This window comes from Homalodisca vitripennis, chromosome X (assembly GCF_021130785.1).
Source record: "Homalodisca vitripennis isolate AUS2020 chromosome X, UT_GWSS_2.1, whole genome shotgun sequence".
Lineage (NCBI taxonomy): Eukaryota > Metazoa > Arthropoda > Insecta > Hemiptera > Cicadellidae > Homalodisca > Homalodisca vitripennis.
In genome coordinates this window covers 29,761,646-29,789,051 of record NC_060215.1, presented here as the reverse complement: position 1 = coordinate 29,789,051, position 27,406 = coordinate 29,761,646, and the positions used below count along the sequence as shown (strand labels likewise).

Below are 27,406 nucleotides of genomic sequence, written 5' to 3'. Positions count from 1 at the left end.
AAAGTTGATGTAGTAAAAAGAGATGATACAGAAAGAGATCTAAATTTAGACTCTGTAAAAAACCTAGGAAAGTATTATACCTTTTGGCAGCACTGCTGTTGAATATAACAACATTGTCAGAGTAAATAATGTACATTAATACGTATTCATTTATTTTTCACATAGTAGTGTTTTTATAGTTATTTATTAAGGTTGCCAAAGTCCTGTGGATGGTACATATCAACGAAGAGCTCCCTTTTCTATTCAATAGCATAAATCACCACACTGCCAGCCCCAGGCATGATGGAAGTGAAGACACAGGTGAGAGTTGCACTGGTACTGATAAAGTAGGCTAGACCCAGACAAATCAATCTGCCGTCGGATTGCCATGGACCAGGTTGGAGGTTGGATGTGAAGTTAAAAACCTGATCTTTGAAAAAATCCCTTATTATAAAAACCAAAAAAGCCTCAGAACCTGATGGAATATTTGGAAAAAGACCAAAGCTTTAAAACAAGAATTTGAGACTTGGTGCAAGGAACATAAGAAACCTTGCGGGGGGAAAATAGAAATTATATCTGAAGAGATTATGGTTTATTAAGTTCAGATGTGCTGGCAATACAAGAATCAAGATGGCCTTTTTGTAGCAAATTGTATTCAAAAGGTTAGGAAATATTTAATAGCTGTGGAAATAGCAAACAGAACGCTGGTGATTGATTTACGTATAAAAACCTTTTAGAGACTGAGATGGAATTTAAGCATTTATTTAGTGAGAAAATATGTTAACGAAATGAAAGTTCAGCTTCTATGCACCAACGGGCAGTGAGGTGAAAGATCTTTTTCGGATGGAGAATATAAATATGACACGATATGACATCCAAATACTTCTGGGAGCTGCAAACACCAAAGTTAGTAAGGTAAATATTTGGAAAATTGTGATGAGGAAGGAAATTCTGCACAAAGTTTCAAATGATAATTTGTAACCTTACATTTCGGATGACCTTCGTAATAAAAGAGAGGAGGGATTGGAGACTTGAGAAGTATAAGAAGAAAGACCAGAGGGAATGAGACCAAGGGGAAAACCAAGAATGAGATGGGAAGATCAGACAAAGTGGACAATCAGATCTGAGGAATATATGTAACGATTTTGGGATAAGCCAAAACAAAAAGGACGAAGGCGCATTGCTGGAGCATATGTGTGTAAAGAACATAATAATACAAGTTTCTTCTGCGATATGTACAAATTAAGCAGATTTGCCACATCTTTACTCCCAATGAAAAAATATATGCAAATATATTGTATGAATATATTTTTGGTTTATTATGTTACATCAAAGTAAAAAGAAATACATTCTTAACACTGGTTTTTTTAGAACTTCACATTGTGAATATAAATGTTTTTAGTGACAATTAGTATGAAAAAAGTAAATGAAATTAAGTTGAAATTCTTGTCTTAAGCAAAAAGGTACCTTAGCTTTTTGAGTGCCACAGCGTCGCTAATTTTGACAGTACGAAAAGTGCATAAAGTGCCAGCGTCGCCAATTTTGACGTTTCGTATTTCCATAATATTTTATATGGTACAAGATTATTTTGGCCAAATAATCAGACGGCTGTATTCAATAGGTTCCAAACGATCAATAAATACGAGTTTTATGTTGTTTCTCTACTATTTTATCTGTAAAACTTATGTTGTTTGGGTACTTATCAAGAAGCCACTATTTTTGGACGAGTTTTCCTTATCGGGGACAAAATAAATTACAGTATTAAAAACAACTAACTTTATGTAACCTATTTTGGAATTTACAAGTTATTACGACAATCAATTAAATAAAAAACTATAAGAACAATGTTTCATTATTCGAAAATGTCAGGTCATTCGTGTGTCTATTTGGAGATAGGAAGTACGACTCATCGAGTATTTTTCGATTCATTATGGAATTATTTTGATCTCTGATAAGGAAAACTCGTCCAAAAATAGTGGGCTGTGATAAGTACCTGTTCGATGATTCTGTCTTCCTTCCAGTCACGCAACGTAGCGGACGAGTACCGTACCGTGTTGCGTAACGGCCTTTCTTGTTGTTTATGTGCCGATAACCAAGCATTTGAGTAAATACAAAATAAAATAGTAACTTATACAGTATTTTACTGTCTTTCTTTACAAAAGTAATGTATAATTTGAGTTGTGTTCAAGCGAAAAACGTGAATTTTCAGTGTAAATATTATTAGGGTTATTGTTTAGTAAATGTAAACATTTATGTAAATATGGTTGCAAGTATTTGTTTCTAAATGTACTAATCATATTTATTTGTGTTGTATTAAATGTTTTATTAGATTTATTGGGAAAACTACATCATTACTAAGTAATTTCTAAACTCTGACAAATGAAGTACAGTTTATAAAATGTCGGTTCCGGGCAGCATTTTGTTAATACATACAATGCCATGTTTTTAAAATTCTAGAATAAGATATTACACATGGGTTTTATTTAGAATCATATGGCCTTATCACGGTATAAAGAAAAAAAAAATCTTTAAAATACCATATACACACAAATTAGGTTGAAACTTAACTTTTTATACAAAAGTAAAAAACTTTTTTTATAAATACTAAAATTTTTATACAGGGTTGCTACAGGAGTCCAATAATGAAATTCCCTGATTTCCAGACCAAATTTTTCATTTTTCCCTGACTTTTTTCGACGCAATCCCCAGGGTTTTTGCTTCATGCACCGCGTCGTTTGCAGGCTTGGACTCGGCGTGGCGGCAGTAAGTTTATTTGTGTAAAGGGATTTTATATTTTCCCCTGACCAACGTCGAAATTCCCTGACTTGAGACCAAATTCCCTGACTTGAGACCGGATTCCCTGACTTTTCCCTGATTTCCAGTCCTGGTTTTTTTCCCTGACCTGTAGCATCCCTGTTATATTTTTGTAAATCAAATTTTATTTTTAACGATATGTATCATATTCTGCATATAATAAGAAAAAAAACAACAAAATGATGGAAATCTGTTTGGTAGTTATTTTACAACAGCCTTTTTCCCAAAAGCTTACAATATGCGAAAAACAGCGTGGCATTTTATGCATATGCCTTCGGAAAATACCCGTGGCACTCAAAGGGTTAAGTACCAAGTTTAGCCATTATTTGTGCATGCTAAAAAAAATGTATTAGTCTTAACACATTTTCAATATATTAACATCTTCAAATTGGACTCTGTATGCAATTCTTTCTACAGTTTACACATATTGCGTTCTACACATATTTAGTAATTTTATTACAAAGAGTTAGTGGTGTGTAAACAAAATTTGTAAAAAAATAAATTATTTTTTCAATGGTTGAAAACCATTTAAACAAGAGTCAAAACTTAAGTAATTCAAATCACTAAGTTCTATTATGATGAAGAAAGTTACCTGATTTATTGTTTCTGTTTACATAACCTTGATTGACATTCTGATTTCCAATTGCTTCATCAATACATTTTTTAATAATACCTCTTCCTCTTCCAATGGTACTTGATTTCATTTTCATATTATTTTTACCATCATATATTCGTCCAGCTGCTGGAAATGAAACAAGTATGTTATTTTTAGAGTTTTCAAAATATTGTACTATTCCTAAAATACAGTGTAAATAAAACTTGATTACACCTACACATCTAAGTTAACCCTTTGCACTCCGACGTCCGAAATATCGGCCGTTGTTTTGGCCAAAACCTCGGACGTCCGACATTTCGGACATTTGCTGTTTAGGCCAAAACCTAGGACGTCCGAAATGTCGAACGTTGGTAAATCCTTAACCCTTTGAGTGCCAAGACCATATATTTGAGTTATGGAACTTTTTGCAACATATGTTATATTCAGGGGTATGTCCTAAAAATGCCAGACCCGGAAATCCCAGTTGTGTAGCAACTTAGTAAAACATTTTTTAACAGGATTATTTCCATAGAAACTTATCATGCTGTAGATCAAAATGCTTGGTTTTAATTGGGCTATACTTTTATTAGTAAATTTTCTTACAGTTTATTTCTTATATATATTATATTTTTTAACACAAAACAAAAAAAGTTTTTCTTTTTTAACATTTTTTTAAAGTTTTATTGCAGTTTTTACAAATAAAAAAAAAAACATTTTTTAGTATGGAAAACACTTTCTTTTCTAAGGGAATATTACTAATAAAAAATGTGCAAAATTTCATAGTGTTATGTTCAAAACCGGGACAAAAAAAATTTTTTTTTTTAGACCAAAACAGTTTTTGGAAAAAATACACACATAGCCTCATCATATACATTTGTGTGTGGTCTAAAAGAAAACTTATAAAATTTACTCACCACATACAGTATTTCTTATGCTCAAGAATGAAAGAATGAAATTTCAGTTCAAAATCTTCACTAAATGTTTATATACAATTATTTATATACACTATTCACAACAGTTTGTCTTCACTTCACTTGCATTTGTGCTTTGGGAAAGCAGGTGCCATGACAGCCTTCCCCACAGTTTGTGCAAACTGTTCTAGACCTCTTTCCTTTCCTGTTTTGAAATCAGGCCCCCTCATTGTACATACAAAACAAGTCTTTTCTTTTTTTCCGGCAATTTTTCTAATCCAATTTTTCTTTTGTCACCCTCTACGTTTACAGTTTTACCTTGCTGTGCTACCCATTCATCAGAAATACTTTCAATGATTTGCACAGTATACTGGTATCTAGAAAGAGGTTTCCTGTTGTTTTGGACACAATTTTCCCTATATATAATGTAGGAATTTATTACCATTCTTGCAAAAAGATTAAAAACAACCTTTTTCCAATACTTAACTGTTTCGTCTTTCGTCAAGGTAAGAATAGAGCATCATGTCGAATGTGTCTATCCCACCCATGTGCTTATTGTAATCTAGTATGATGGATGGTTTGTTTTCAACTGTTTACCCTGCCATGCCTCCTTTTGGTATGTACAATATCTTTTATCTCAGCTTTTGAGGACAGCAAAACAACTGGTTTTTTTTTGTGATGCTTGTTGTCTATAGGCCAGTGTCACTATGTTTCCTTGATGGTAGTACTTCTTCTGGCCAACTTGAAACTTTTTCTTTGATTCCATCAGGCAAGCCTTTTTTATTCTTCCTTACTGTGCCAGTAAAAAAGGTTTTTTCCTCATACAATTTTTTGACCAGCGGAATACTAGAAAAAAAAATTGTCTGTAAAAAACATGAAACCCTTTTCTGTAAATAATTACAAGCACGAAGAAGAGAAGTGACAACCGAATAGCCAAGACCATATTTTTTTACCTCATCAGATGGAGATGTGTTCTTCTTACCCTGATAGCAAAATAAGCTCATGCAGTAATTAGATACAGAGTCACACAACACCCATAACTTTATTCCCCACCTATGGTGGTGCTTATTGGGGAGGTATTGTGTGATTCCGGTTTGACTTTTCGTCCCAATTAGAGATTCGTCGACTGACAAACTGTTCATGGGCTGTATAAAAGAATAGCCTATTACAGTGCTCAATTAAGGGTTTGAACTTTTGAGTGGGGTCGTAACCTGGTTGGTTGGCTTTAGGTAGTTTTTCATTGTCAACAATGTGAAAGAAACTAAGCAAAATTTGAAATCTATTTCGTGTGAACATCTTACTAAAGCATGGAGTTGCTTGTGAGTCACTAGTTGACCAATAAGAGGGATAGTTGGTTTCCTAATCAGGCCCATATTTAAAACAGCAGCAATAAAAGCCTTCATTTCCAAAATGTTCACGGGGATCCAGCTGTGCCTAACGACTACCAGGTGAGTCATTGTCTGCAAAAGACGAAATTGTCTGGTTAGCATACCTGTTGGTTTCAACCACAAACATAGTCAAAAGTGTTTCTGTAAAAAACAGTGTAAAATAGTCAATGGGCTTAGAGTCAACAGGTGGGCAATGTCTAGGGTCCTGGAGATTCAACATAAGAAAAATCATGAGTGAAGTTACTGCGGCTCTCTTCGTTTATACTAAGCCAAATATCATTGTCTGTAGGCCCGTCGGCATCATCACCCGATTCAGAGGAACTGGATAACACACTCCTATCAATGATTCTACTTACGTTAGGTCTAGGCCTAACCTGTGTTCCTGACCGTACAAGGCCTAGGTCTAGAAACATCAAAGTCACTTCTCTGAGGATTGACCTCTATGTACATTTTTTTGTGGCTCATACAATGGATCAGCATCACTATCATCACTAAATAAATCACTAAGATCGTCTTCTGAGGTTAGTAAAATTACCATCAGATACATCACCATCAAGTTCTCTGTCCACCTCACTTGATCTAAGGTTCTCAGGATCCATTATTCAGCCATTTGAAAACTACTTAAGTGTTTTACACACTAATAATAAACACTACACGCACAATTCAAACGATTGTAGCACAAAACGTAATAATTACGCTATTAGAATTCAAGCAACAATGTTTCAAAAGAAACAACACACTAGCACGCGGTTCTGCATTCGTCGTCTGCCACGCTACTCAGCTAGTCAGCTGTCGGCAGCGCTGTGATGGCCATTGTTTTTTTTTTTAGATTCTCTTCTGGATTGGATTTTTTTTTCCAAACACCCACAGAAAATTAAAGGCATAGCCCTATTATTGGAAATACAATTTATTACGTCGAAACATAAAAATACCGAAAAATATAAACAAAGGATCTTAAAATAATTGGTGGCGAAGATTCGTCACCATGGCATTTCTCGCATATACAACTGGTGGCGAAAGTCGTCACCTGTGGCATTTCTCGCATTTATCATTGCTGACAAAAATTTCGTCACCGTGGCACTCAAAGGGTTAATACTGGCTTTCTAAATTATCCAAATGCGGTAAATTTATGATATACGCAATCTGGATAGTTGTTGGATGTAAATACGTAGTAAACCTTTATACTCTATAGCGGTGATTTTGCAGTTTTACAATGAGTTGTAGAGGTTTGTCAACTTCACCATTTTCGTCAGCTGATTTGATCCCAACTTCAACAGCTGATCTCTTCATTGTTTTGTTTAGTCTGATAAGTTATTTCAGTCAATAAGGTTATGTTGACGATCTGAGTGATATTTTTGTCAGTAACATATCAGATTCGGAATCATCTGACGATGCCAAAAGTGAAAGTGAGGGAGGTATTACAGTACTTTGGGATTATACCGACCACACTTAGACATGAATCGTTATTTGACATTTTGCTTCTACTGATTACTAGATTAGCGTAGAACAATATTTCTTCAATATAAAACAGGAATTGTCTTATCGCAAACCCCTTCCCAACCTCAGACAGAGGTCAAAGTCGAGCGGTCTAGTAGATAACGTGATTGCAGAGTCCCGCTGCGCGGCCTGCCGTAATCAGGATTCTCGAGAAAGATAAGATAACAGCGACAAAAATACCGATCACAATACCTGGAAATGCTTGTTGATTGATGGTATGTTAGTTCTGTTACTCAACTATATCGTTTTATAACGTTCTAAGTTCATTGAAATAGGTTTAAGCGTTGGGGGCATATAACGGAATCTGACCCCATTGATAATCGTTGTAAGTTTGTAATTAAAGAGTTGTTTTTTCGTTCTGTTTCTATAAATATCAGGTCTGTTTCTATAAATTTGTATTTTTGTGTTCTTCATACTGATGCGGTCGGTATAATCCCAAAGTATCGGTATTACGGGCATAAAAAGGTATAAAAAAGTAAATATTCAATCATTTGACAAATAACTCACTATTTGGGGAAATTATCAGAAATTACAAAACTGCCTACAACATTTTTGTTTATAGAGGTAAGTTTATGAAATTTTATGTGAATGTTTACAATTAAGATGTAAGGAACCTAGAAATAATAGTAGTTTATATAATGTCAATGCAATTTTTTTTCAGTTATAACAGCTAAAAGTTAACTTTAGTAAAAAATTTTGCAAAAGAATTTTTTTTTATAAGTGAAAAAAGGTATTAAAAATAATGTTATTACAAATATATATTTTTTTTACAACATAGAATTTTATGACAAATAAAACAAAACCAAAATTATAACTCTAACTGCTAAAATAAAAAAGTTACAACTTTTTAACAAAACCCTTACAAAATTGATAAAAAGGGCTCTGAGGTTTTCGCCAGTACTTGTTCAATAGAGGCCCGAGTTTTTGGTAGTGACCAAAAATTTTACTCTCGAGTGCAAAGGGTTAATATTGCAAGATTGATATATATATTAACTTAGAATAAAACAAAAAAACTTTTTAAAAGTCATTTTATGTTCATTACAACAAACACCTTATTAAAACTTAATTTTACCGACATTTCTAGTCACTGGCTGAATTTTACTGCCAGCTTCATTACCTATATGTAAACAATTTATGAAATAAAATGACCCTTGATCTAATTTTAACAAATATGTCTGGGAGAATTATAAACCTATTAAACAGTGAGACGAAATGTACCCTAAATTTAATTCCATGACCTACTACACTTAATGTTTCCATCGCTAACATAATAAAAATCCTTTATTATAAAAATTTGGAAGCTGGATTCTTAGGATTTTTAAAAAACTATCACTGTTCAAATTGAGGTTTATTCCACAGTGTGACAATGTTTTTACCCAGAATTCCAATGTGAAAGAAATCCCCTGACTGATATACTAACCATTGCCATGACTAAGGAACCCCATACTCACAACTGTTATAAATTCAGTTGAGGTTAAAACGTGGGTGTTAAATCAACACGTAACCTTACTCGATCGATTTAATCTCACAACCAATTAGAATGTTCTTGAGGAGCAATCGTTCACAGGCAGGGTTGCTACAGGACTCCAATAATGAAATTCCCTGACTGTTCCCTGATTTCCAGACCAAATTTTTCATTTTTCCCTGACTTTTTTGACGCAATCCCCAGGGTTTTTGGCAATTAATGGGTGGAAAAAAGCGGTGTTGAGGCTAACAGGGTGCCAAATATAAAAAAGCAAAAAATAAAGTGAACACAGTTTAATACGTACAAAAAGATTGACTTAAATGATCTTTTACAACACAGAAGTAAAATACTTTATAGTCACGGCCACCAAATACGGCGGGGTGGGTGGATTTGCGCTGCTGCCACGTATATGGGACCGGTGAAGCGGAGGAAGGTCGAGAATCGGTCGCTCTCAGGCACAAATTGGCAACGCTGTGTGCACAGTGTTTGCCTAGTCCAAGCGTCGGGGCGCCGCCGGTTGCAGCTTTCACTTTCACTCGCCACCCCGCCAGTGCCAGTGCCAGTCGTATTTATACTGTCTGACTAGTTAGTGAGTGTAGTTACATACTGAAAATGGAGAAAGCTGGTAGTTCATGAGAAAATGAAAAAACACCTGTGAAAAAGGAGACGATTAGAGGGTATTAAAAAAAGTGATTTAAATAGTCAAACTAAATGTGTTGTAGTTAACGTTCTGAATTTTCTGAAAGGTTTAGCTGATCCTGGTGTTCTTGGAAACAATTAACTTCAAGAAAAGTCAAGAACTTACATCAAAAGTGTGTGGATTAAGTCTCGTTCTGTTCAACGATGTGTCCAGGAACAAAAATTGTCACCAACATGTGATTTCTCGTCCCCAAGAAAACGATATTCACGAGAGAAACAACTGACTGTTTTAAGTGACTTTGATTGTGATCTGGTTCGAAGAACAATTTTGGAGTTTTATGACCATGGTAAGTTTCCAACAGCTGAAAAAGTGAGAATAAAACTTCAGGAAAAAAATTGAATACAAGGGAAGTGTACGATCAACTAGGAGGCTATTGCACACTGTTGGGTTTTAAGTTGTAAGAAAGCAAACGTATGGGTCGTAAATTTTTGATGGAAAGACAGGACATTGTGGTTGCACGTGCACAATTTTTAAGGAAAATGAAATCTGTACGGGATGAAAACGTTGATCGCGTGTATCTAGACGAAACATGGGTAAACCAAAGTCACACAAAACATTTTATTTGGCAGCATTCTGATAAAAGTGGTGGTTTGAAAGTGCCAACAGGGAAAGGTGGTAGATTAATAGTGTGTCATGCAGGAAATTCAAAAGGATTTATTCCACAGTGCAAATGGGGTTTTAGATCTAAAACAACCGGTACAGACTATCATGCTGAAATGAATCATATATCATTTAAGAGGTGGTTTTGTGAAGATCTTCTACCAAGTTTGGAAGAACCTACAGTCATCGTTATAGACAATGCACCCTACCACTCCGCACAAATTGACAAAGTTCCCTCATCTAATTGGAAGAAAAAAAGATATACAAGACTGGTTAAATAGAAAAAATATTGATTTTCTTGACAAGGAAACTAAAGCGGAATTACTTGTAAAAGTTATACCTTTTAAACAACACAAAAAAATACGAGCTTGACGAACTAGCGTTGTCATGGGGCCATGAAGTGGTGAGGTTGCCTCCTTACCACTGCCAGTACAACCCGATTGAACTTATCTGGGCACAAGTCAAGCGAGAAGTTGCTACAAGAAATAGTACTTTCAAATTAGCAGATGTTGAAAAACTCACTTCAGAAGCTATAGATAAACGTTACCGCTGTCGATTGGGAAAATTGTGTGAGACACAGTTGAGAATTTGCAGTCTGACGATTGGGCTAAAGAAATTGTTAGAGATGACATAATGGAACCATTTATTATAAACCTTAGAGACGACTCATCAGACAGTGAAAACAGCGACAGTGACTGTGGCATTGACAAAGATTAAAAGCAAGTAACTCGGAACCACCAAGTGATCAAATCAACCACGGACTGACATATAATTTCACTGTGATTATTTAACCGTAAGTACTAACAATGTCACTTGTTTAATATAATTACTTAAAAAATGTTTCTTTATTATTTCTATTATTACACGTGTTTAAAATGTTTATATTTAAAATAATTTTGCTAAGGAAGGCAAAACAGATTGTTTTAAGCATGGTTACTTTTACTAAACTTAAAATATTTATTTAATTTTCGCTATGGTTACAATACATAGTACTATAGTTGAGTAATGATAAAAATAATAGAAAGTAAAGTATTGCTATTAAAAAAAAGTTGAGTAGAAATTGTGTGTATACGCACGGCGCACGCATTGCTCTGCGTGTTTGATTTTAAATAATTTAGGTTTTGCACGCATTTCCCAGCGAATTTAGTAAACTGAGAAAAATTTGTTTGGAACAAAAAATAAAGTTTATACCTTTGTCTAAAACTTTGCCACAAGAAAAAATGTTCCTAACCAAAAAATAAAAAACTTCCTCGCTTACTGAAATGTTTAATACACCATGTTAATGAATTAAAATTGGTTTGTAGGTATTTAGTATTTCAAAATTACATTTTTGTATTTACATTCTAAAATTAATATACTGTTATCATCAGCGGTCTCTCCTGAAGCCAATAATGCGATTTTCATCTTTGTAACTTGTAAGATGTCATCAGAATCTCAGGAGAAAGCAAACAACATCATGCTCTAAAATGGATACAATTCAGGGATTATTCTATTTCACGATGTTTGCACAATCTGGCAACGGCGCAATTCCACCCACCCGCCTAATTTGGTGGCCCGACTGTAGTACACTGCACCATAAGTAATTAGTAGCACATAGAAATTACAGAGCTAAAGAAGGTACATAACTTAAACATCAACTTTTAAAGTCACAAAATTGTCAGGTAATTAAATGCATGTATTTGCTTTACTGCAGGAACTTTTTATTAACTTAACATACTAAAAGCACTTTTCACAGTTGCATAATTGTTAGTACGATTTTAAAACTAGGCGATTTTAGGTAGGCGAGTCTGTCGCACCGGCCGGGCCGGGCCAGCCGAGCCGCCTCGGCTGCCTGCTTCATGCACCGCGTCGTCTGCAGGCTTGGACTTGGCGCGGCGGCAGTAAGTTTATTTGTGTAAAGGGATTTTTATATTTTTCCCTGACCAACGTCGAAATTCCCTGACTTGAGACCGTATTCCCTGATTTTCCCCTGATTTCCAGTCCTGTTTTTTTTTCCCCTGACTTTTCCCTGACTTCCCTGACCTGTAGCATCCCTGACAGGGTGAATCCCGGATTTTTCTTGTTGTGTTAATTCCTAGCTTATTCTAGTTAGTGGTCACTCTGTCATCTCAGTATTACTCCGGTACATTCAGATTTGGACGTCTTCTTTGTCCTCAGGTACAATTCCATGTTTTTTTGTTTTTTATCGCAAGAGTGAGGCCTTGTTAACCCATCTAGTCCTACACTCTCATTACGACTCGATCAAGCAAACAACACGCACTGAGCGATGTGATCAAACGGTGAGTCCGGTATGGTATACCCTATTGCAGGAGACACTGGAGTCCCTGTGGCAATATCGTTGGTGTATACACACTCGATCAAGCAAACAACACGCACTGAGCGATGTGATCAAACGGTGAGTCCGGTATGGTATACCCTATTGCAGGAGACACTGGAGTCCCTGTGGCAATATCGTTGGTGTATACACACTCGATCAAGCAAACAACACGCACTGAGCGAAGCTATCAAACGGTGAGTTCGGTATGGTATACCCTAATGCGGGAGATACTGGAGTCCCTGTAGCAATATTGTTGGTTTATACACAAGCTTCCTTCAGACAGGAAATTCCATCATATGCAATTCCCACGGGTCTAAACGAATCAAGTTCTGGGATTATATAAAGATTTCTCCAGGACCCCATTAATGAATAAACACTAAGTTAAAGGCCTTGAAGTTAACGGGTTTATCCTATTTGTATGGGCAAGATGAAATTAACCATTTGAATGCCAACGTCCGATTTTACCGGACGACAAAAGTTGGCTGAAAAGTGCCGACCTTTAATATTTTTAAATAATATCATATTGAGATGTTTGTGAAGAATCGTTCTATTCAAAATAAATTGTTATAGTACACTTCCGATCAAACTTTAAATTATGAAACTCACATATAAACATTTTTGGTTGCCATAGCTACCAGAAACAATGTGACAATAGTTTCTTAGAAGTTGTATAACTCACTCATTATTTAAGATAATAATATACATTTTTCAAGATTTACAGACAATTGCATACACATTCCAATGATATGGACTAAGAAAAGGATATGAATTTTTTTGGTCATAATAAATTAGTTGAAAAATGAAATTAAAAAATATTTTTTAATTTTTTTTAGGTAAGTCCATTTTTGGTATTCCTAAATTTAGTGTTTTTCAGAGAAAAATAAAAAAAAGAATCATGTTGATAGCTTATTAAATAATTGAACTGTAAATTTGTTACTAAAACCTTGGAAAATGCCTGAAAAAGGGCTGGCACTTTTAGGTACACCCACTAGAAAAATACCTGGCACTTTTCAGTATACCCACTCAAAAAATACTTGGCACTCAAAGGGTTAAAGCATACAAGCGAAATGTCTTAATTAGAAATTTACCTTCAGCAAGTGTTGGTATTAGAAGAGGTGTTGCGCTTACAGCAGGTGTTGCGCTTACAGCAGGTGTTGCGCTTACAGCAGGTGTTGCGCTTACAGGAGTTGGTTTTATAGCAGGTGTAGGTCTAACAACGGGTGTTGGTCTCATGCTACGTTGCCAAGGTCCTGTACCAGTGATACCTCGTCCTCTTCCACGGCCGATTGGTCGCTTTTGCTCCTTTTCTGTTTCAGCCATCTGAAAATGAAAAGTATTGTAGTAAAAGTCTAACTTAACTAATCAAATATAATTTAAGTTACATGAAATCAAAGTGATCAGCCTCTTTTCAACTGCGATTAAAGTATCCAATTAACTTCCTACTTAATTAAATACAAACACAGTTTTTAAACATAGATTACATTACTTAAATTGATGTATTCATAATTCTGTGCATTTTAACTTATAAAATGAGAGCCTTAACATAACAAGAATGTAATTATTTGTAAAAGTATCACTTTTTAATAGACCAATGTTTACAAGTATATGAAAATTAACATAAGTACTGTAAATAAATACGGTATGCTTTTAGTGTGGGTGAGAGTGTGTGCAAAGATACTAGTTAAGCTTAAGAAATTAATATTTATTTATATTAGTATAATTATGGCGGGCAGCTCTCCTAGATCAAAGTAAGAAGGATATAAGACTGATATTAGGGATGTTGGTAGGACATGGCCCCATAAGGAAACATCTTATGAGGGTGGGCCTTAGCCAGACTGACGAATGTAGGCTCTGTGGAAAAAAGGAGGAATCAGCAAAGCATATTTGGTTTAATCTGCCATTTCAAAAATTCGGAAAAGATTCCTGGGAGCATATCTCCTCAGCCCCAAGAATATCAGAGAACAGGAGCCCTCAAATTTGATAGGCTTCTGTAAAATCCTCTGATTTTGAGGAAACAAATCGAAGTAAGGGAGGTGAAAAAGGTCCTTTTTAGGACTAAGAGCGGGGACAAACTCCTTTTCCCTCAGGACAAAAATATATACATATACATGACCTATTAATATTTATTTAGTGACCTGTGTCCATGTGACATGCCCTATATGAAGTAATGGTTCGCAAAAAGTAGGCAGTCCACTATCCCTTAACAAAACCAGTTCCTGTGCCATATTTGCCTGACGTGCTCAATACACGGCCATGATAGGTAGCAAGACTGACAGGTCGCGTGTTGTTTTTAAACCGGGAGACGTTGCGATAGGAAAATTAGAAAAAGTACGTTAGTAAAAAAAGTTTTAAATGTTGCAATTTTAAAAATTATACTTTTTTGTTGCTGCTGCTCAGCTATATCCGCCATCAAACTAATGGTAAGTGTTCTCTGTTAATATCCATCTATATATTTATGTTTTTCATGATTTATTAACTTTTTTCACTTTACATAATTGCCTTTGTATTACATTTCAATTTATATCTCTGATCAGCCCCTCTAGAATTTGATATTTTACTTATATGTACTATCTCGAGGGATGTTTTTCTTTCATTCCACATCAGCGCGGCGCGAAGGTGCTGCCGAAGCCCGCGCTGATGGCCGGAGGCACTCGTCTCATTTCGATAACAAGTAATCAATTTGTAGCTCGAAATTAAGAAAAACATTGTTAATTTGGATCAAAATATTGTTCATTTACGTTTGCAAAGATGGCAGCGCATCCGATGACGTTATCACGAGGTTGAATCATGGTCACAAAAGGTCACATGATGCTCGACGTGGATGTAGAACATGGAAATATTACTCCGCGTGTGAATAGTTGTTTAATTTTTTATGTTCTAGAACTTCCTTATTTCTCATTTCCACCCCATCAAACCTTATACTTTTTTTTGTTCTATAGAACGATTCCAATAATATGATAAAGCAAAACTCGTATTTTTTCCGCTCCGGCCGTTAATATAATAATTACCCAGTAGCCTACTCTCACAGATAGTTTGATTTACACAAAATGACAATATTGTCAACTAAATATAGCCTATGCAATACACTAAACAAACTATACATAATAAAATAAAGGAAAACAATCTCCGTTGATTTGATATCCAGAGAAAATTCATTAGGTTACACATTAATGAATTCTCCTTCGCCACTGAAGAAGGGTTAAATGACATCATACGTGAGTGTTATCTTGCCAATTGATAAATAAGAGTAATTTGTATAGAAATGTTATGTATATATAATTATAAATATTTCAGAACACTAAGATTAATATTAGATATGAAAGAATAGAGATACAAACTAGTAGCCTACAAACTGAAAGCTAACTTACACAAAATGACAGTATTGGCAAATAAATATATGTAATGCATTAAATTAAACCCACATATAAATAATAAAATAAGAGAAAACAATCTCTATTAATTGATACTCAAAAGCTAAACCCTCTTAGACTCTGCTTGACAGCCCAGCCATAAGATGAAAGTTATCAAGGATTTACTAGTAATTTTAAAAAATATATTAATTAGCACATTCCTACATTTAAGATTATTGCAATGAAGTCGACAAAAGTTAACTTTACTCACCTTCACGCCTAAAATCTTCTGAAGGAACTAAACCGCACTACTATACGCGAAAAGTGTTACACGAACAACCATAAAAATAACTCTGTAGTGAGTGAGTGAAGAGGAGAGGAAACGAAGTGGTGGCCAGCAGGGCGCGGGCGGAACTTAAAAAGTGTTGCCATAACACCCACATAAAATTATACCACACCACAAACATCATAAACTACCGTTATGTTTTTGTTATTTTTTACCTGTGTTAATCATTGTGCAGGCGTATATACTATATGTAATATTTAATTGCATTTATTTTCAACGGCAAAGGCTCTTTAATAATATAGTATATTAATAACTTGTCACAATTGATAAGATTAAATACATTGTAGTTGCGAAAACAGCATAATATAATATAAAAAGGGTATATCAAAATATGAAAAAAATCACTCATATACTATGCACTACAAATGTTCATATGAATACTCTAAATTGGATATATTACGTAGTCAAAAAGCATGCAAATTTATTTATTCATTCCATTGGTAACCTATTTACAAAATAAGCTTAAAATACAAAATTTATATGATTCAACTATAGTATAGACATTAGTATTGGCACTAGATATAACTGAATAACGCAATATAGTCCAGATGTAAGTAAGACAAACAAACTAAGATGCAGTTAAGCTACATTGTAATAACTGTAAAGCTAAATAAATAAAGAAACATAAAAAACAATTGTGTGAATAAAAATATATAGTAAGGGAAAAACAAACAACGATAATTAATTGTGTACAACAATTCAATAAAATGAAATATAATGATCTAAATATCAATTTAGATCTCTCTCTAAACGGGAAGAAGGTCAATGTCGAAACCTAGTCTTGCCCTACTCTTACCGCCTACCTGTATGAGGGAACCAGGGGCGGCTTCAGTGCGGGGGCATCAACAATCCCTACTCAATTTCAAATCTGGGAAAGGGATAGCCACATTTTCTTCCAGTCCAGAAAATCTTGGCCATCTCTCAAGAACACAGTCGATTGTATTTTGAAGAGCAGTGGACAGGAAATGTCCAGCTTTTGTAGAATGTACAGAAGAACCTCATGGTTGACCTTGTCAAAGGCTTTTGCAAAGTCAAAGAATACAACAACCACCTGACGGCCCTTAATAAACGTAGCCATAATATACTCCTGAAATACAGTTAGGTTAGTCATAGTATATCAACCCTTGCACAACCCATGCTGCTGCTGTACAATCACATTTTTTGACTGAGGCTTGAGCCTGTCTAGAATTAGGCTTTCAAATACTTTAGCTACGCTAGATAGTATAGCGATTGGACGATAGTTACGTGCATCCCGAAGGTCTCCCGATTTAAAAATGGGTACAACAAAACTAAATTTAAGAATGCTAGAAAAGACTCCAGATGTCATTGATCCGTAAATCATTGCTAGGATATAAGGAGATAGAAGATCACCGCATCCCCTAAGCACAGCAGGTTGAATCCCATCAGGTCCATCTCTTTTACCTGTGTACAAGGTACCCAATTTCAGTGATAGGGAAGGAGCATGTAGACAAATTAACAAGGGTCCTCAGAAAGATTTATGTTGGCCGAAGGTACCGCATCAAAATCTGAGGGGAAGTGCTTGGCCCATATGCTACACATGGCACAAGGACCCTCCACTACGACCTCATTGCTGGTCAGACATATCGGAAACTCGGTATCTTTGGACTGCTTCACATGACTCCAGAAGAAACGTATATTGTCGGAGATAGACGTCTGAACTCTTAGTAGATAGGCATCGTAGTAGCTTTTATATTACACATAAAATATATGCACTAATACTATCTATAACCTATAGTCGAGAGTTGGGTAAAATTAACATTTTCACTTGTTTAAATTCAGAAATAGGACATAATATATTGGTTTTATTTCAAATATATTAGTTCAAATATTTTATGATGGAGCTTGCTAATATTAATATTATTTTTAATTGCTTAATTTTCTTAATAAAGGTGATACATAAATAGTCTGAAAATTTAGCAATCGTTTGAATAATTTAACTTTAATTTCAAATGTAGCCTCCAAAATTTTAGCCATCTTAATGACAGCAGATTCATTACAATGATATAAATAGGATATGAAACGAAGAGATTGTTTTAGTGAATAGTCTTTTATTGTTTTCGTACTTGTTCCAGCTACCCTGGTCCATCAGATACATGCTTGACTTTTTATTCATACAATTTTTTTGTTGCTAATAATGATTTTGTCGAGTTCATCGCCACATATTAATTGGTTTTTAATGTACTTTGTATGTTCAACCTTGTGACAAGCATTTTTTGACTCCCGCAGTAAAGGATAGATTCAAATCTTTAAAATATAGTGTTATAATCTTGAAACATTAACGATGGAAAATATCCGAAAACCTGTTTATATATTAAATGACCAACCGTAAATAATAAACTTTAACCAAAGCAATATTTATGGGTAAAACTTGGTTACATGCAGTCCATAAAAACGTACTGTATTACAATCTCATGTAATGAATATTTCTCTGCTAACAAGACTCATGTAAAATAATGCGTTATTTCTCCTCTCATCAAATCATGTGAATTCACATTCCCTATTTTAAAGGAAAGACATATTCGTTTGCTCAGCCGACAGAGATGATAGAGGCTTCATACAGTTGAGGTTTGTCAGCTTCCTCCTCTCCTTGACCAAAGCTCGTCACTCTGTAATGTTGGCTCCTTGTTTCTGGCTCATATCCGGCTGATGACGTAACAAGTAGGTGACTAGAAGACGAAGATGACAAGATGGCGTCTCCCTTGGCGTCTGCACGTGTTTAAATATTTATCCATTTATTCCTCATCCTCTGGTGACGTTTTCTTCCAATTTTTAACAGAATAAAACTTGAAAAATCTTTTTACATCTTTTTAAATACCGTTATATTTCACAGTTAACAGTGTCCATATGATTTCGACGTCAGGAAATCAATAAAATAATCAATAGAGTAAGATCGTCACAAAGTTGCGTCATCCCACCGCTGCCACCAAATATGTAGTGCGTCCGAAAGGGAATATAATGAATTTCGTACATTGATGTTAATTAATCATCGATATTACTTGATCTACTACTTAGGCGAGGGCGTTACAGCATAATGCATTAACTAAATATTTCCTTAACTTTCAGTAGGTTATGCCATTTGATGCTTATGTATCTGTGCTGGGTAAGATTTACCTGACTGCTAAAATTCTTTTTTGTACATATTTAGTTGATAATCTGAAGAGTGTGCATTTTTAATGGAAATTAATTTTCACTGTATTTTAAGACTATGCAAAAGCCTCTATGGATCAGCCTCCCAGGTACTATTACATCGGTTATCCTATCCAAATGAGACCAAATTATTCATGGCATAATATGCTATATTGTAGGATAAAAATAAACTATCCAACAAAATATAATGGATGCATAGTTTGTTGAGTGTCTAACCAACAAACTTTATCAAATAGGCCTCCTAGTGGTAAATCTTAAGATCAGCGACTACCGCTCCAATCGCCGTAATTTTTTGCATACTAACACAGGTTAACGTAATTTCACCGAAAAAATAGTCCCGATTATCGCTAACAAATAAAAACCAGTTTTTCGACAGTACAATGTTGGCAATACAAAACATAAATGACAAGATTTTCGACTATCAAACTAAAAACAATGACCGACCATGGTCGTTTTGATGAGTTGACAGTAGTCACGTGACAAACAGGAAAGTTTCTACTACTTACTAAACAAAACATTCTTACTACATATGATTACTAAGTCTTACAATTTTACTGTTAATTTGAATGAAGTCCTATTTAAACAGCATTTTAGATTAGACCCAGAATAAGTTAACTGTTTAATACATTAAATGTAAAAATGTATTTTTTAAGGGATAACTTAAAATGTTGAACTTGACATTTTAAAACATTTTGTAATAGAAACAAACATAATGTTTATATTAAACTTACCATGATGATTGTTCATATTTTAGTTACATATGTCCTAAATAAACCATAACAATTTGATAGTGGTGACTCAGTTTTTTTTTTATTTATATGACGGAAATAGTATCCCAAAACACAAGTTTATAAAAATCACTATTCAAGATTTCTACTCAAAAAATAATATTTTGTATTCCTCTTTTTAGTCTGAAAGTTTGGATGAAATTAGATGTAATTTAAATTTAGTTGCAATCATTCAAGGTGCCATTCCTGTAGGTAAAAATATAACAAAATCTTTTTTTAGTAATTTCACAAAGAATTGTAGGCATTTGAAGTTCTCATTTTGAGACAAGTTTACTTATAATCAGGCTCAATGGAAAACGGATGAAGACAACAATGTAAAAGTTTTACAGTGTAGGTAAGTAAAAGATGATGGGAGGGAAGACATTTTTTATTACGAAAAGAACATGAGGTAATTTTTCCGCTATACATGAAATGTTATGGAATAAATATTACCAGATTTTATTATTTAAAATATCACAATCTCTCTGGGAGAATAATATATAAGTTTTGGTGTTTTTTAAACTGTAACACACATTCATATATGGTTGGTGTTGATTTTTATAGACAACTCACACCCACTGAGTGCCCTTCTCCCACCACTGGCAGACCCCTTGCCTGCCCTTACCACTTGTTGCGAGTGCTGTACAGCCTACCTGGAAAGGGTGACATGTTTGACAGCCCAGACTGACTAGACTAACCGACTACCAGGCGATCGCAATGAGCCCTACCCAAGAGTCATTATTTTAGTTTTCATACTATTTAATTTAAATGTTTTTATTCGCTCTTCAATGATTAAAATCAAAGAAAGAAATACATTTATTTCTCACAGAAAATCACACTGAAATTTATTCTACATTTATTAAGTCCAGTAAGTGTTTATTGAGTGTTACAGTGTCCGGGTAAGATGGATATTAAAAGTAATTATTATAGGTATAAATATTAGTGTATACTAGTTTTTCTTTGTATATGATTTAATTTCAATATTATTAGTGATTATGAATTAGGTAAAGTAGAGTTAAATTTAATTGAGATTAAAATGTACTCTCAGAAATTCGGACTAATGTGGTTGAAGGCTGATCCGGAGTTAAAAAAATCTAGATTTACTGAAGGTTGGTATGACTCGTTATTTCCGTTGTTATCACAGAGAAACATGACAATGAGCGACGGAAAATAATGGCATAAAATGTTCGTGGTAATGTGTAAAGACAACAACTACCTTGTTTGAATATTACACGTTTAATAAACATAAGATTATGTACATACAGAATACAGTACACTGTTAACTAAACACATTACAAGTTTAGTTGTCAAAATCCTACATTACATGTAGGAATTTGACAACTAAATTCAGTAAAAATACAGGAGATAAACAATATGTAGTTGAGATTAAATATTCACTGGTCTAACGTTAAAATAAAGGAATGGAACTTATTTCTTGTACAAGTCAGTAATGGATTGTTTTGGCTCGTCTTCTTGGTGCAGTCTCTCAACTTTCTCAAACCCATAATGTTGGCTGTGGATATTCCTTCTAGTTGAGTGATATATTCTAGTGCCTTGCCCATAATGTTGGCTGTGGATAATCCTTCTAGTTGAGTGATATATTCTAGTGCCTTGCCCATAATGTTGGCTGTGGATATTCCTTCTAGTTGAGTGATATATTCTAGTGCCTTGTGTAGCATCTTAAACCCTTTGGAATGTGGGACAGAATTTTCCTGACTCTCAGGCAATTTAATCTTCCACAATTTCGTTATTTGACGCAATTTCAACAATACCATTGTCTGCTATTTCGTCTTCATCATCAGACGAGGCTATGTTTTTAAAAGCTCTAGGTGTTTTGAATTTCCAAAGAATGTGAGTCTAAGCTTATGACTGTCAGTTCCATTGCTATAGGCTAACACCGTAACCCGTTCCATGCCTTTTTGTAGCCTGGGGCTAAACCTTTTTTTTTCAAAGGAAGCGTTTTCGTGTGCAGCATTTTGTAGTTCAAGCCAGTCTCATCACAGCTGTATAACAGGTTACTGGAAATTCCTTCTTCATCAATGAGTTTAATAAGAACTGTTTTAAATTCTGGAACAGCGTCTTTGTTGGCCGATAAGGCCTCTCCACTTATTGAAAGTTGGCGAATACCATATCGCTTTTCCATCGGTCAAGCCAACCGTCACTAGCTGTACATTCACCACCTTTTCCTTCAATTTCCAGTTAAAATTTTAAAGCTTTTGCTTGAAGCATGGAACCATTAACAGGAACACTCTTGATCCTTAAATGTTGAGGCTATACGTCATGTGCTTACCTTTGCAGATTCCCCGCATCAATGCGCTTTGTGGCACGGAACTTTTCTTACACAGATACAAACACCTTCTTACGTTTTTCACTCCTCATTTCAATGCAACACACAAATAACGTAACACGCCGGTGCACCGAACAGACATCAACTGAACTGACACTACTTCAGGCCGCCGCGCACTACAGCCAAAGTTCGATGCACTCCTTCCTCCACAATCTCATGGAAATTTCCACCATCATGTACACTAATGGAACCATTGTACTTAACAGCAAGCACCCGAAAATATGAATTGCGTTACATTTGTGCTATGCGGACTATTTACATTAAAACATATTTTCAAAAATAATTTTTTATTTCATAATCGGTCCGGACTATAGAGAGTTTGGATTAGAGTGATCCAAATTTATGTGAGTGTACTGTAATTACGTTTATTTGTTACACAGGTAATTAGTAAGGAATTTGCGGCTGGGTCCTTTTGAATCATTTTCCAAATTCTTAACGTTAGCCATTCATAATTTGTACTATACCTTTGGAATGTCCACAAATAATATTCAGTATCAGTTTGTTTCTTTTCAACACTTAATTCAAATGTATTATTTTCACAGTGTTTTAATGAACCTGACGGCCCCAGTTGCTTTAAATTGATGGGCGGCTGCAGCAGATATGGTTGTAACTGATTAATTAAAGTAGCAGACTTGTACATCTCAAGTACCCAACCCAGAATTGATTTACCACCTTAAGTAATTTATTTAACTAATAAAGTTCTACGTGATGATGGCTGAAACTTCTTTCCCTGTCCCATAGGTATGCGGCTGCAGTCGTATCGATATATATGTATTATTCACACTTATTACAGATGTTCATATTTTTGAAAATGTTTCTGCAATTCCTCAAGGTCCTATTTACAAATTATGGACATTACTAGATGCCTGAGATGATACCTGAGTTGTACACGCATCAGACCAGCCCTCAACTTCCAAAAGAATAATTTATTAAAGAAATAACCAATAATTACAAACAGTGAATGGAAATAAGGGAAATCCGGATGAATAATAACAAGACATAAATCCAAAACAGATTTATTAAATACAATCTGTAATCTGTACAATAACAAGCAACAGTGATTTCTGAAATGATATTTATGCTTATAATATTTTCAAATAACATATTTGTCATTTATAAACACCACACATTCATTCCAGGATTACAGGTTAATAATAAACCAGTTTTGTTACTTAATTTCCTTTTACCAATAAGAAGGAGGCTCTTCAACATGGGACTGACCCAGGCAAAGACTGCAGAACCAGCCTACTCATCTATAGGCCCAGATGCAGTCTCCACCTTCTCTCACGTTCAGTGTGAACTCACCTTGAGACTGGATTCACAGCTAGAGATTCCACAAAATGGTTGACCAACTCTCTGCATGGTCTCACCCTTACAATTCCACCAATTTATTTTAGAGACATTCACAAACCATTCATGCTCCGCTGGTGGAAGGGGTTTCTTTCCCTCAACTAACTAAGACTCACCCCATTACACCAGTTTACTACCGTGTTCAGAGCTGTATTCGTTAGTTCCATGACTGTGATAACAAACTTGCCTCAAGAATTACAATATAATCTGCATACCCCTGAGCAGACACTGATATTGTTCGATGACAAACAGGTCATCCTCAACTAGATTCCACTGTAATAAGAACCCCACCATGGGGATAACCCCTCTTAGTCCTTGCACTGATACTTCCTCTCATAAGAGTGGTCCTTTGTTTGAAGGTTATTTTTAACGATGGAAGGATTGTGAAGGAAACAGGATTTTTCCGGACATTTGCCATCGTTCAGTGAAACAATAAATCAGTAACACTACGTTTCGAGATCTGCAATCTGATCTCTTCTTCAGGTAAAGAACTAACCTAATACATAATATTACAAACTGGTTAAAATAAACAAATCTTACCAAAGCGTTGTGGCACGCCTAAGTCAGGAATCACAACCTACATGTTGTTTGTCAACTTCACTAACTCTATAAACATGCACTTAATAAAAAACTATACAAAACACCAATCATTAAAACAGAACTACGGAATACAGGTCACAATACGTCTTCATTCGTCTACTAACCACCTACGACTGACTTTTATTGTTTCACTGAACGATGGCAAATGTCCGGAAAAATCCTGTTTCCTTCATAAGAGTGGTAATAACCACTCTAACTTTGAGCAGGGCCTTTATAAAGTAAAAAACCTGACCATCAATGGCACGACTAAATTGACAATTGTTTGATTGCCTGTGTTGTCACAAGCCCCTTTGATGTCTAGAAAACACCTATGGCTACTTCTGCTACCCTCGCCTTCTCAATCCTGCACAACCATTGGTGCAGGCCTGAGTTGCATGATTTCCCTGGAGGTGATTTCCTGAACAAAACTAGCAATCATCTTCTCTATGGTATGGAACAAAGGACAGATATATTGGTCTGAAGTACTTAGGCCGATTGTGATTAGACTCTCTCTACTTTGGAATAAACACCACCCTGGACACTCTCCAGGATAGAAGAATATAACTGAGAAACACAGAAGACGGAATAGCCTGCACCAGTAGGGAAGAAAATCAAACTCCTATTGCGAGCAGACCGGTCTGACCCTGTCCTTTCCAGGAGGTTTATAAGGGCTAAACGAGTTAATTGCCCACTCTATCCTTATGAAGGTTTTACTACATGATATGCAAAACTCACCTTCTTCTTATTGCAAACCGTGTTCTGGGCTGAAATTGTCTGCTTCACTTCAAGTTCTTGAGTGATGTTGAATGCTAAAATTCTATGTATTGTTTTGATTCCAGTGCAATGTACGCCACCCATCTTTCATTGTCTGGAAACAATTTGGCTTAAATAATTATCACCTTCGGCAACATAAGGCTCAAGAAAATCAAGGTGGTGTGCCTAACATTAATTTTCATGCACCTCAGTCAACATCGTTAGTACCCATTGTGAGCACAATTTTCAATAGTTTAATAATCGGTCACATAGAACACTTCTTGAAACTTGAGGAACTCTTCTGGTGGCAGAGAAATCATAAAGCATTTGTTCATTTACACTTTCTGCACCAAATCTTCGCCAGTGATCACTGAGTGTCACCCATTACATTCCTCATCATGAACATTTGTTCGGCCATCTTGAAAGCTCTTACCCGTCTGTGTATCATTCCATCACTCATAATATTTTATCTGTATACACTAAAAATCTGATGGTGAATTTCAATTTCATGCTTTTAGCGCAAAGAAAACGAATACCAGCGCACATTTCACAGACGGTGCGATTCTCAACATACGCAGATCACCGACCGCAGCACTGGAAATTTAAAAATTATATTTATTAAAAACAAAAATTTTATAAAAGGGTGCCCGATTGGGTTGGCAGTTATAACAAGTCTATCAGCCCGAGTCGCTCTCCAAGTATTAGTTGTAAAGTTCTATAGCAGTACTTCTTGATGACTAATTGAATTCAGAGCTTTCGGAACAAGTTCACCAACATCGGACACAGCTGCAGTGACTGCTGGTTCAGATTAGTGCACCAAATACATGCCAGAGTAAACAAAGACGACCTTGTACAGCAGCCCAAGGACAAGGATTCACAATGCTTTATAGCACCATTTCAGAATTTTTTGAAAGGAATACTGCAGTAAATGATTTTGGATTCGCATAACCACGCGTTCACCAAACACTCGGTGTACACAATTTGGTATTCATCAATTGCTATCAACTAAGGCAATTATTTACGTTATTGAGGTGAAGATCAATCTCATCTTCATAAATGGGACAACTATAATGGCAAGCAGCAATATTGTCAAGTGGAAAAGCAACAGCACCTTTATTGTTGAAGTGACGGAGTTATCTCAATCAACAGCATTATAAACGGCTCTGTCCCTTCATAGTAAGCAGTAAAGATGACATGGTTCCTAACAATAACGTACAAATAATTACAGTATTGCCTCCATCACGGCAATAAAATTCAGTGACTGATGAAAAGGCGTCTTTGACCTACCCGTGGTTATGCAAAATCTTGGCTCAATTATTAATGGCCAGTTCTCTTCCTAATACAGTAGTATCTGAAGTTGATGAATGGGTTCTAAAAGCATTAACCCATTAGCCACTGAATATTCCTACACATAACCTCCTTGTACAAATCCAATTAAATATTCAAAAAATGCAAGGGTTTAGCAAAACTCTAAAAAAAATGCAATTTTATTGCTATTTGGTTGTCTGAGCTAATGAAACAAGCTACAACATAATGTAATTTATAAACATGTTAAGTGTATAAAAATGTTTTTTTATTTCCATAATAATGTTTTTTAATTAGAAATTTTTGTAAGTTTTGAAAGTATGAAAATTTTTTAGTACAAAACAGTTATAATCCATAATATTTGATGTAGCTTTATAGAGAATTTATTTTTTTATGTAGAAAACTTCATCTAATTCAATTATCTTTATTTATTATTTTAATTTTACGTAGATTTTTGTAAAACGTGACATTTGTTTACACAAATCTAAGCAAAAAGCACAAGGGTTTGGTCAAACAAATAAATAAATTTTATTGTTGACTGAGCAACTGTTTTTACCTAATGAAAACATAGAATATCTCATTTTTAAGGAGACACGATCAAACTCATTAGAAGGCTCTGTCATGTTCGCAAAATTAAAACTTCACCATTGTAATAACAATAAAACAGAAAGGACGTCAACTAATACGTTGTTTGTTTACTCAAACCATTGATTATACTGCAGAAACATGTGTCACGTCCAAAAATAAAAAACAAAGTTTAAAAAAAATAAGACACCAATTTATCGTTTTACCGAAATACAACATTACCATCTATTCAATTACACAACTGGTTAGAAAAAGTCCAAAAATATGGTATTATACTTTGATTCACATTATTTTTTTGGGTTAATGCTTATTTTTATGTACTGTACACGTTCTTTTAATTTTAATACATAAATATTATTATTTGAGCACATAATAATGTTTAAAAAATATATTTAATTACGTGTGTCTGCACCACGGTACTGTTTCGTAATACGTGTTTTTGGTACTGTATTGGCTATTACGAGATGGTACCATGATAAGTGGTTAATGGGTTGAATCCTATTAGATGCATGGTAACACGGTACACTTAGACGTTTATTGGACCTGTAAAAACACCCAAACCGATTTGATGCCAAGAAAACCTAGAAAAT

At 34.9% G+C, this 27,406-nt stretch overlaps 1 protein-coding gene across 3 annotated transcripts in view; it reads right to left on the bottom strand.

The window, feature by feature from the left end:
* The window catches only part of LOC124368866, a 38,867-nt gene extending 22,842 nt beyond the window's left edge, over positions 1 to 16,025 (bottom strand). Inside the window, exons 1-3 of one of the 3 annotated variants that reach the window (XM_046826328.1) lie at positions 15,888 to 16,025; positions 13,355 to 13,586; positions 3,386 to 3,535 (exon numbers count right to left, since the gene is read on the bottom strand). In XM_046826328.1, coding sequence (XP_046682284.1) covers positions 3,386 to 3,535; positions 13,355 to 13,586 — 382 coding nt within the window. In that variant the 5' untranslated portion in view covers positions 15,888 to 16,025. The remainder of the gene's footprint in view (positions 1 to 3,385; positions 3,536 to 13,354; positions 13,587 to 15,887) is intronic. The other 2 variants (XM_046826329.1, XM_046826330.1) reach the window with 2 other exon arrangements.
* Between the last annotated feature and the right edge of the window lie 11,381 nt (positions 16,026 to 27,406).